A 10,988-nucleotide genomic window follows, 5' to 3' on the forward strand; every position below is an offset into this window, starting at 1 on the left:
GTGGGGCGCCGTGGGGTGACGGCGGGGCGCCGTGGGGCTCTCCCCGCCCGGCAGACCCCTACGTGAAGGCGTCGCTGATGGCCGAGGGCCGGCGGCTCAAGAAGCGCAAGACGTCGATCAAGAAGAACACGCTGAACCCCAGCTACAACGAGGCGCTCGTGTTCGACGTGCCGCACGAGAGCGTGCACCACGTCAGCCTCACCATCGCCGTCGTCGACTACGACTGGTCGGTTGGGGGGGGGGGCCCCGACGCTATGGGGCTGGGGGGTGTGGGGGGGGGGCGTGGGGGGCCGGCCCGGAGGCGTGGGGCTGAGCGGGGTAGAGCCCTCGTGCGAGGGGTGTTGCACGAGAGCGTGCGGTGGTGAGGGGTGGGTTGGGGGGGCTCAGAGGCTGGGGTCCCCTTGGGTGGGTGGGGGGGGGGGGAATGGGGGCGCTGTGGGTGGGCTCGGGGTGCCATGGGTGGGTGGGGGGCGCCGTGGGTGGGTGGGTGGGGGGTGCTGTGGGTGGGCTCAGGGTGCCGTGGGTGGGTGTGGGGTGCCATGGGTGGGTGGGGGGTGCTGTGGGTGGGCTCAGGGTGCCGTGGGTGGGTGTGGGGTGCCATGGGTGGGTGGGGGGTGCTGTGGGTGGGCTCAGGGTGCCGTGGGTGGGTGTGGGGTGCCATGGGTGGGTGTGGGGTGCCATGGGGTGCCGTGGGTGGGCTCGGGATGCCATGGGTGGGCTTGGGGTGCCATGGGTGGGCTCAGGGTGCCGTGGGGTACCATGGGTGGGTGTGGGGTGCCATGGGTGGGTGGGGGGTGCTGTGGGTGGGCTCAGGGTGCCGTGGGTGAGTGTGGGGTGCCGTGGGTGGGTGGGGGGTGCCATGGGGTGCCGTGGGTGGGCTCGGGATGCCATGGGTGGGCTCGGGGTGCCGTGGGTGGGTGGGTGGCGCTGTGGGTGGGCTTGGGGTGCCATGGGTGGGTGGGGGGTGCTGTGGGTGGGCTCGGAGTGCCATGGGGTGCCGTGGGTGGGTGTGGGGTGCCATGGATGGGTGAGGGGTGCTGTGGGTGGGCTCAGGGTGCCGTGGGTGGGTGTGGGGTGCCATGGGTGGGTGGGGGGTGCTGTGGGTGGGCTCAGGGTGCCGTGGGTGGGTGTGGGGTGCCATGGGTGGGTGGGGGGTGCCGTGGGAGGGTGGGGGGTGCCATGGGGTGCCGTGGGTGGGCTCGGGGTGCCGTGGGTGGGTGGGTGGCGCTGTGGGTGGGCTTGGGATGCCATGGGTGGGCTCAGGGTGCCATGGGGTGCCATGGGGTGCCATGGGTGGGTGGGGGGTGCCGTGGGTGGGCTCGGGGTGCCATGGGGTGCCGTGGGTGGGCTCGGGGTGCTGTGGGTGGGCTCGGGGTGCTGTGGGTGGGTGGGGGGGTGCCATGGGGCGCCGTGGGTGGGCTCGGGATGCTGTGGGGGGGCTCGGGGTGCCATGGGTGGGGGGGGGGCGCCGTGGGTGGGCTCGGGGTGCTGTGGGTGGGTGGGGGGCGCTGTGGGTGGGCTTGGGGTGCCATGGGTGGGCTCAGGGTGCCGTGGGGTACCATGGGCGGGTGGGGGGTGCCATGGGGTGCCATGGGTGGGTGTGGGGTGCCGTGGGGCGCCGTGGGTGGGCTTGGGGTGCCATGGGTGGGCTCAGGGTGCCGTGGGTGGGCTCGGGGTGCGGTGCAGTGCCGTGGGTGGGTGTGGGGTGCCATGGGGCGCCGTGGGTGGGCTTGGGGCACCATGGGTGGGCTCGGGGTGCCGTGGGGCGGGGTGGGGGGTGCCGTGGGGCGGGGTGCGGTGCAGTGCCGTGGGTGCCCCCGCAGCATCGGGCACAACGAGGTGATCGGGCTGTGCCGGGTGGGGGGCGACGCCGAGGGGCCGGGCCGCGAGCACTGGGCGCAGATGCTGGCCAACCCCCGCAAGCCCATCGAGCACTGGCACACCCTCGTCGAGGTGAGGGACCCCACCCCCGGGACCCCCACCCATGGGAACCCCTTCACCCCTGGGACCCCACCCCTGGGACCCCCACCTCCGGGACCCCCACCCATGGGAACCCCACCCCTGGGAACCCCACCCATGGGAACCCCTTCACCCCTGGGACCCCCACCCCTGGGAACCCCACCCCCGGGACCCCCACCCATGGGAACCCCTTCACCCCTGGGACCCCACCCCTGGGACCCCCACCTCCGGGACCCCCACCCATGGGAACCCCTTCACCCATGGGACCCCACCCCCGGGACCCCCACCCATGGGATCCCCCACCCCTGGGACCCCACCCCTGGGACCCTGACCCATGGGAACCCCTTCACCCCTGGGACCCCCACCCCTGGGACCCTGACCCATGGGAACCCCTTCACCCCTGGGACCCCACCCCTGGGACCCCCACCCCTGGGACCCCCACCCCTGGGAACCCCACCCATGGGAACCCCTTCACCCCCGGGACCCCCACCCATGGGAACCCCACCCATGGGACCCCCACCCCCGGGACCCCACCCCCGAGACACCCACCCCTGGGACCCCACCCCTGGGACCCCCACCCATGGGACCCCCACCCATGGGAACCCCACCCATGGGACCCCACCCCTGGGACCCCAACCCCTGGGACCCCACCCCTGGGACCCCCACCCATGGGAACCCCACCCCTGGGACCCCACCCCTGGGACCCCCACCCCTGGGACCCCCACCCATGGGAACCCCACCCATGGGACCCCCACCCCTGGGACCCCCACCCCTGGGAACCCCACCCCTGGGACACCCACCCCTGGGAACCCCACCCCTGGACCCCGACCCATGGGAACCCCTTCACCCATGGGACCCCACCCCTGGGACCCCCACCCCTGGGACCCCCACCCCTGGGACCCCCACCCCCGGGACCCCACCCCCGGGACCCCCACCCCCGAGACCCCACCCCTGGGACCCCCACCCCCGGGACCCCCACCCCTGGGAACCCCACCCCTGGGACCCTGACCCATGGGAACCCCTTCACCCCTGGGACCCCCACCCCTGGGAACCCCACCCCTGGGACCCCCACCCATGGGAACCCCTTAACCCCTGGGACCCCCACCCCTGGGAACCCCACCCCTGGGACCCCGACCCATGAGAACCCCTTCACCCATGGGACCCCACCCCTGGGACCCCCACCCCTGGGACCCCCATCCATGGGACCCCCACCCCCGGGACCCCACCCCCGGGACCCCCACCCCCGAGACCCCACCCCTGGGACCCCACCCCCGGGACCCCCACCCATGGGATCCCCCACCCCCGGGACCCCCACCCCTGGGAACCCCACCCCTGGGACCCTGACCCATGGGAACCCCTTAACCCCTGGGACCCCCACCCCTGGGACCCCACCCCTGGGACCCCACCCCTGGGACCCCGACCCATGGGAACCCCTTAACCCCTGGGACCCCCACCCCTGGGAACCCCACCCCTGGGACCCCGACCCATCGGAACCCCTTCACCCCTGGGACCCCCACCCCTGGGACCCCCACCCCTGGGACCCCACCCATGGGAACCCCACCCCTGGGACCCCCACCCCTGGGAACCCCTTCAACCATGGGACCCCACCCCTGGGAACCCCACCCATGGGAACCCCACCCCTGGGAACCCCACCCCTGGACCCCCACCCATGGGAACCCCTTCACCCATGGGATCCCGCCACTGGGACCCCCCACCCCTGGGACACCCCCCGGCACCTGTGGGACCCCCCGCAGCCACTGGACCCCCCAGGCCCGTGGGACCCCGCCCCCCCCAGCACCCATGCGTCACCCTGGCACCCAGGGACCCCCCCCCAGCACCCACAGGAGCTGCCCCCCACCCGTGGGACCCCCCCGAGCACCCAGGAGACCCCCGAGCACCCATTGACCCCTGGGTCCCCGTGCGAGTATCCCCGTGCGAGGGACCCCGTGCGAGTGACCCCGTGTGAGGGTCCCGTGTGAGGGTCCCCGTGCGAGTGACCCCGTGCGAGTGACCCCGTGTGAGGGTCCCCGTGTGAGTGACCCCGTGTGAGGGTCCCCGTGCGAGGGACCCCGTGCGAGTGACCCCGTGCGAGTGACCCCGTGTGAGGGTCCCCGTGTGAGTGACCCCGTGTGAGGGTCCCCATGCGAGTGACCCCGTGTGAGGGTCCCCGTGTGAGGGTCCCCGTGCAAGTGACCCCGTGCGAGTGACCCCGTGTGAGGGTCCCCGTGTGAGGGTCCCCGTGCGAGGGTCCCCGTGTGAGTGACCCCGTGCGAGTGACCCCGTGTGAGTGACCCCGTGCGAGTGACCCCGTGTGAGGGTCCCCGTGCGAGTGACCCCATGTGAGGGTCCCCGTGTGAGTGACCCCGTGCGAGGGTCCCCGTGCGAGTGACCCCGTGCGAGTGACCCCGTGTGAGGGTCCCCGTGTGAGGGTCCCCGTGTGAGTGACCCCGTGTGAGGGTCCCCGTGTGAGGGTCCCCGTGTGAGTGACCCCGTGCGAGTGACCCCGTGCGAGTGACCCCGTGTGAGGGTCCCCGTGTGAGTGACCCCGTGCGAGGGTCCCCGTGCGAGTGACCCCGTGCGAGTGACCCCATGTGAGGGTCCCCGTGTGAGGGTCCCCGTGTGAGGGTCCCCGTGCGAGTGACCCCGTGTGAGGGTCCCCGTGTGAGGGTCCCCGTGTGAGTGACCCCGTGCGAGTGACCCCGTGCGAGTGACCCCGTGTGAGGGTCCCCGTGCAAGTGACCCCGTGTGAGGGTCCCCGTGCGAGGGTCCCCGTGCAAGTGACCCCGTGTGAGGGTCCCCGTGCAAGTGACCCCGTGTGAGTGACCCCGTGTGAGGGTCCCCGTGTGAGGGTCCCCGTGCGAGTGACCCCGTGCGAGTGACCCCGTGTGAGGGTCCCCGTGCAAGTGTCCCCGTGCGAGTGACCCCGTGTGAGTGACCCCGTGCGAGTGACCCCGTGTGAGGGTCCCCGTGTGAGTGACCCCGTGCGAGTGACCCCGTGTGAGTGACCCCGTGTGAGGGTCCCCGTGCGAGGGTCCCCGTGCGAGTGACCCCGTGCGAGTGACCCCGTGTGAGTGACCCCGTGTGAGGGTCCCCGTGCGAGTGACCCCGTGCGAGTGACCCCGTGTGAGGGTCCCCGTGTGAGTGACCCCGTGCGAGTGACCCCGTGTGAGTGACCCCGTGTGAGGGTCCCCGTGCGAGGGTCCCCGTGCGAGTGACCCCGTTTGAGGGTCCCCGTGTGAGTGACCCCGTGCGAGTGACCCCGTGCGAGTGACCCCGTGTGAGGGTCCCCGTGTGAGTGACCCCGTGTGAGTGACCCCGTGTGAGGGTCCCCGTGTGAGTGACCCCGTGCGAGTGACCCCGTGTGAGGGTCCCCGTGCGAGTGACCCCGTGTGAGTGACCCCGTGTGAGGGTCCCCGTGTGAGGGTCCCCGTGTGAGTGACCCCGTGTGAGTGACCCCGTGTGAGGGTCCCCGTGCGAGTGACCCCGTGCGAGTGACCCCATGTGAGGGTCCCCGTGTGAGTGACCCCGTGCGAGGGTCCCCGTGCGAGTGACCCCGTGCGAGTGACCCCGTGTGAGGGTCCCCGTGTGAGGGTCCCCGTGCGAGTGACCCCGTGTGAGGGTCCCCGTGCGAGTGACCCCGTGCGAGTGACCCCGTGCGAGTGACCCCGTGTGAGTGACCCCGTGTGAGGGTCCCCGTGTGAGTGACCCCGTGCGAGTGACCCCGTGCGAGTGACCCCATGTGAGGGTCCCCGTGTGAGTGACCCCGTGTGAGGGTCCCCGTGTGAGTGACCCTGTGCGAGTGACCCCGTGCGAGTGACCCCGTGTGAGGGTCCCCGTGCGAGTGACCCCGTGTGAGGGTCCCCGTGTGAGTGACCCCGTGTGAGTGACCCCGTGCGAGTGACCCCGTGTGAGGGTCCCCGTGCGAGTGACCCCGTGTGAGTGACCCCGTGCGAGTGACCCCGTGCGAGGGTCCCCGTGTGAGTGACCCCGTGCGAGTGACCCCGTGCGAGTGACCCCGTGTGAGGGTCCCCGTGTGAGTGACCCCGTGTGAGTGACCCCGTGTGAGGGTCCCCGTGTGAGTGACCCCGTGCGAGTGACCCCGTGTGAGTGACCCCGTGCGAGTGACCCCGTGCGAGTGACCCCGTGTGAGGGTCCCCGTGCGAGTGACCCCGTGTGAGGGTCCCCGTGTGAGGGTCCCCGTGCGAGTGACCCCGTGCGAGTGACCCCGTGTGAGGGTCCCCGTGTGAGGGTCCCCGTGCGAGTGTCCCCGTGCGAGTGACCCCGTGCGAGGGTATCCGTGTGAGTGACCCCGTGCGAGTGACCCCGTGCGAGTGACCCCGTGTGAGGGTCCCCGTGCGAGTGTCCCCGTGCGAGTGACCCCGTGTGAGGGTCCCGTGCGAGGGTCCCCATGTGAGTGACCCCGTGCGAGGGTATCCGTGTGAGTGACCCCGTGTGAGTGACCCCGTGTGAGTGACCCCGTGTGAGGGTCCCCGTGTGAGGGTCCCCGTGCGAGTGTCCCCGTGCGAGTGACCCCGTGCGAGGGTATCCGTGTGAGTGACCCCGTGCGAGTGACCCCGTGCGAGTGACCCCGTGTGAGGGTCCCCGTGCGAGTGTCCCCGTGCGAGTGACCCCGTGTGAGGGTCCCGTGCGAGGGTCCCCATGTGAGTGACCCCGTGCGAGTGACCCCGTGTGAGGGTCCCCGTGCGAGTGACCCCGTGTGAGGGTCCCCGTGTGAGGGTCCCCGTGCGAGTGACCCCGTGCGAGTGACCCCGTGTGAGGGTCCCCGTGCGAGTGACCCCGTGTGAGTGACCCCGTGCGAGTGACCCCGTGCGAGGGTCCCCGTGCGAGTGACCCCGTGCGAGTGACCCCGTGTGAGGGTCCCCGTGCGAGTGACCCCGTGTGAGGGTCCCCGTGTGAGTGACCCCGTGCGAGTGACCCCGTGTGAGGGTCCCCGTGTGAGTGACCCCGTGCGAGTGACCCCGTGCGAGTGACCCCGTGTGAGGGTCCCCATGCGAGTGACCCCGTGTGAGGGTCCCCGTGCGAGTGACCCCGTGCGAGTGACCCCGTGCGAGTGACCCCGTGTGAGGGTCCCCGTGCGAGTGACCCCGTGTGAGGGTCCCCGTGTGAGGGTCCCCGTGCGAGTGACCCCGTGCGAGTGACCCCGTGTGAGTGACCCCGTGTGAGGGTCCCCGTGCGAGTGACCCTGTGTGAGTGACCCCGTGTGAGGGTCCCCGTGTGAGGGTCCCCGTGCGAGTGACCCCGTGCGAGGGTCCCCGTGCGAGTGACCCCGTGTGAGTGACCCCGTGTGAGTGACCCTGTGCGAGGGTCCCCGTGCGAGTGACCCCGTGTGAGTGACCCCGTGTGAGCATCCCCGTGTGAGGGTCCCCGTGCGAGTGACCCCGTGTGAGTGACCCCGTGTGAGGGTCCCCGTGTGAGCATCCCCGTGTGAGGGTCCCCGTGTGAGTGACCCCGTGCGAGTGACCCCGTGTGAGTGACCCCGTGTGAGGGTCCCCGTGTGAGGGTCCCCGTGCGAGTGACCCCGTGTGAGGGTCCCCGTGTGAGGGTCCCCGTGTGAGGGTCCCCGTGCGAGTGACCCCGTGTGAGTGACCCCGTGTGAGGGTCCCCGTGCGAGTGACCCCGTGTGAGGGTCCCCGTGTGAGCATCCCCGTGTGAGGGTCCCCGTGCGAGTGACCCCGTGCGAGTGACCCCGTGCGAGTGACCCCGTGTGAGGGTCCCCGTGTGAGTGACCCCGTGTGAGGGTCCCCGTGTGAGGGTCCCCGTGCGAGTGACCCCGTGCGAGTGACCCCGTGTGAGTGACCCCGTGTGAGGGTCCCCGTGTGAGTGACCCCGTGTGAGGGTCCCCGTGTGAGGGTCCCCGTGCGAGTGACCCCGTGCGAGTGACCCCGTGTGAGTGACCCCGTGTGAGGGTCCCCGTGTGAGGGTCCCCGTGCGAGTGACCCCGTGTGAGGGTCCCCGTGTGAGGGTCCCCATGTGAGGGTCCCCGTGTGAGTGACCCCGTGTGAGGGTCCCCGTGCAAGTGACCCCGTGCGAGTGACCCCGTGCAAGTGACCCCGTGCGAGTGACCCCGTGTGAGGGTCCCCGTGCGAGTGACCCCGTGCAAGTGACCCCGTGCGAGTGACCCCGTGTGAGGGTCCCCGTGCGAGTGACCCCGTGCAAGTGACCCCGTGTGAGTGACCCCGTGCGAGTGACCCCGTGCGAGTGACCCCGTGTGAGTGACCCCGTGTGAGGGTCCCCGTGTGAGTGACCCTGTGCGAGTGTCCCCGTGCGAGTGACCCCGTGTGAGGGTCCCCGTGCGAGTGACCCCGTGCGAGTGACCCCGTGCGAGGGTCCCCGTGCGAGTGACCCCGTGTGAGGGTCCCCGTGTGAGGGTCCCCGTGCGAGTGACCCCGTGTGAGTGGCCCCGTGTGAGTGTCCCCGTTGGAGTGACCCCGTGCGAGTGACCCCGTGCGAGTGACCCCGTGCGAGGGTCCCCGTGCGAGTGACCCCGTGTGAGGGTCCCCGTGTGAGTGACCCCGTGTGAGGGTCCCCGTGTGAGGGTCCCCGTGCGAGTGACCCCGTGCGAGTGACCCCGTGTGAGTGACCCCGTGTGAGGGTCCCCGTGCGAGTGACCCTGTGTGAGTGACCCCGTGTGAGGGTCCCCGTGTGAGGGTCCCCGTGCGAGTGACCCCGTGCGAGGGTCCCCGTGCGAGTGACCCCGTGTGAGTGACCCCGTGTGAGTGACCCTGTGCGAGGGTCCCCGTGCGAGTGACCCCGTGTGAGTGACCCCGTGTGAGCATCCCCGTGTGAGGGTCCCCGTGCGAGTGACCCCGTGTGAGTGACCCCGTGTGAGGGTCCCCGTGTGAGCATCCCCGTGTGAGGGTCCCCGTGTGAGTGACCCCGTGCGAGTGACCCCGTGTGAGTGACCCCGTGTGAGGGTCCCCGTGTGAGGGTCCCCGTGCGAGTGACCCCGTGTGAGGGTCCCCGTGTGAGGGTCCCCGTGTGAGGGTCCCCGTGCGAGTGACCCCGTGTGAGTGACCCCGTGTGAGGGTCCCCGTGCGAGTGACCCCGTGTGAGGGTCCCCGTGTGAGGGTCCCCGTGCGAGTGACCCCGTGTGAGTGACCCCGTGTGAGGGTCCCCGTGTGAGCATCCCCGTGTGAGGGTCCCCGTGCGAGTGACCCCGTGCGAGTGACCCCGTGCGAGTGACCCCGTGTGAGGGTCCCCGTGTGAGTGACCCCGTGTGAGGGTCCCCGTGTGAGGGTCCCCGTGCGAGTGACCCCGTGTGAGGGTCCCCGTGTGAGGGTCCCCGTGCGAGTGACCCCGTGTGAGGGTCCCCGTGTGAGGGTCCCCATGTGAGGGTCCCCGTGTGAGTGACCCCGTGTGAGGGTCCCCGTGCAAGTGACCCCGTGCGAGTGACCCCGTGCAAGTGACCCCGTGCGAGTGACCCCGTGTGAGGGTCCCCGTGCGAGTGACCCCGTGCGAGTGACCCCGTGTGAGGGTCCCCGTGCGAGTGACCCCGTGCAAGTGACCCCGTGCGAGTGACCCCGTGTGAGGGTCCCCGTGCGAGTGACCCCGTGCAAGTGACCCCGTGTGAGTGACCCCGTGCGAGTGACCCCGTGCGAGTGACCCCGTGTGAGTGACCCCGTGTGAGGGTCCCCGTGTGAGTGACCCCGTGCGAGTGTCCCCGTGCGAGTGACCCCGTGTGAGGGTCCCCGTGCGAGTGACCCCGTGCGAGTGACCCCGTGTGAGGGTCCCCGTGCGAGTGACCCCGTGCGAGGGTCCCCGTGCGAGTGACCCCGTGTGAGGGTCCCCGTGTGAGGGTCCCCGTGCGAGTGACCCCGTGTGAGTGACCCCGTGTGAGTGTCCCCGTTGGAGTGACCCCGTGTGAGTGACCCCGTGTGAGTGTCCCCGTTGGAGTGACCCCGTGCGAGTGACCCCGTGCGAGTGACCCCGTGTGAGGGTCCCCGTGTGAGTGACCCCGTGTGAGTGACCCCGTGTGAGGGTCCCCGTGTGAGGGTCCCCATGCGAGTGACCCCGTGTGAGTGACCCCGTGTGAGGGTCCCCGTGTGAGTGACCCCGTGTGAGTGACCCCGTGCGAGGGTCCCCGTGCGAGGGTCCCCGTGCGAGGCCCGTGCGAGCAGCCCCTCCCCGTGGCAGGAGAAGGCTCTGGGGGTCTCGGCCAAAGGGGCGTCGCGGGACAAACCCAGCGTCGCGGTGGAGCCCCTCGGCCCCGACTGAGCCCGTGAGCCCGGCCTGGGGGCGCTGGGGGGCACTGGGGGGGCACTGGGAGCACTGGGGGTACTGGGTGGGCACTGGGGGGCGCTGGGGGGCCATACTGATGGGGCACTGGGGGGCGCTGGGAGCACTGGGGGGGCACTGGGGGGCACTGGGGGGGCGCTGGGAGCACTGGGGGGCACTGGGGGGCGCTGGGGGGCACTGGGGGGGACATGGGGGGCACTGGGGGGCACTGGGAACACTGGGGGGGACATGGGGGGGCACTGGGGGGGCACTGGGGGGCACTGGGGTGCGCTGGGAGATGTACTGGGGGCACTTTACCATACTGGTGGATGCTGGGCCATACTGGGGGAGCACTTTACCCTCCGGGGGGGGCACTGGGCCATACTGGGAGCCCACTGGGCCATACTGGGAGGGTGCTGACCCCTCTCTCCCACAGGCGGTGGGGCCGGGGGCGCCGGCCCGGCTGGGGGGGCCCCGACACCGAAGCCATAGGGACCCCCGGGGCCCCCCCCCGGGCCCCCGACCTGCACGACAAGGGGGGGCCCGGCCCCCCCCCCCACTGTGAACCCCGGAGTCTGGGGAGGGGGGGAGGGGGGGGGGGAGGGGGGCGCCCCCTCCCCCCACAGCCACGTGAAGGACCCAGGCGTCCGGGACCCCCCCCCAATGTGTGTGTACGGGGGGGGCCCCCCAAAAGGGAGCCAGGGGTCCGGGACCCCCCCCATCTCCCCCAGTGTGTGTGTACGGGGGGGCCCCCAAAAAGGACCCAGGCGTCCGGGACACCCCCCAATATGTGT

At 71.7% G+C, this 10,988-nt stretch overlaps 1 protein-coding gene across 1 annotated transcript; it reads left to right on the forward strand.

Annotated features, from left to right (window-relative positions):
• Window positions 1–59: 59 nt before the first annotated feature.
• Window positions 60–10,988, forward strand: LOC135310924 (synaptotagmin-3-like). Its single transcript, XM_064440052.1, has 4 exons — window positions 60–226; window positions 1,824–1,953; window positions 10,114–10,198; window positions 10,631–10,988. Exons 1-3 carry the CDS (start codon window positions 78–80, stop codon window positions 10,192–10,194), a joined length of 360 nt encoding a protein of 119 aa, XP_064296122.1. The 5' UTR covers window positions 60–77; the 3' UTR covers window positions 10,195–10,198; window positions 10,631–10,988.

The sequence above is a fragment of the Phalacrocorax carbo genome, unplaced genomic scaffold (genome assembly GCF_963921805.1).
Source record: "Phalacrocorax carbo unplaced genomic scaffold, bPhaCar2.1 SCAFFOLD_301, whole genome shotgun sequence".
Lineage (NCBI taxonomy): Eukaryota > Metazoa > Chordata > Aves > Suliformes > Phalacrocoracidae > Phalacrocorax > Phalacrocorax carbo.

Excerpts from the sequence above, each read along its gene's own strand:
- LOC135310924 (XM_064440052.1), top strand. The coding sequence starts at position 78 with ATGGCCGAGGGCCGGCGGCTCAAGAAGCGCAAGACGTCGATCAAGAAG. Across the intron at positions 227-1,823 it reads GCCGTCGTCGACTACGACTG|CATCGGGCACAACGAGGTGA; the intron begins GTCGGTTGGGGG and ends GTGCCCCCGCAG. Across the intron at positions 1,954-10,113 it reads ACTGGCACACCCTCGTCGAG|GAGAAGGCTCTGGGGGTCTC; the intron begins GTGAGGGACCCC and ends TCCCCGTGGCAG.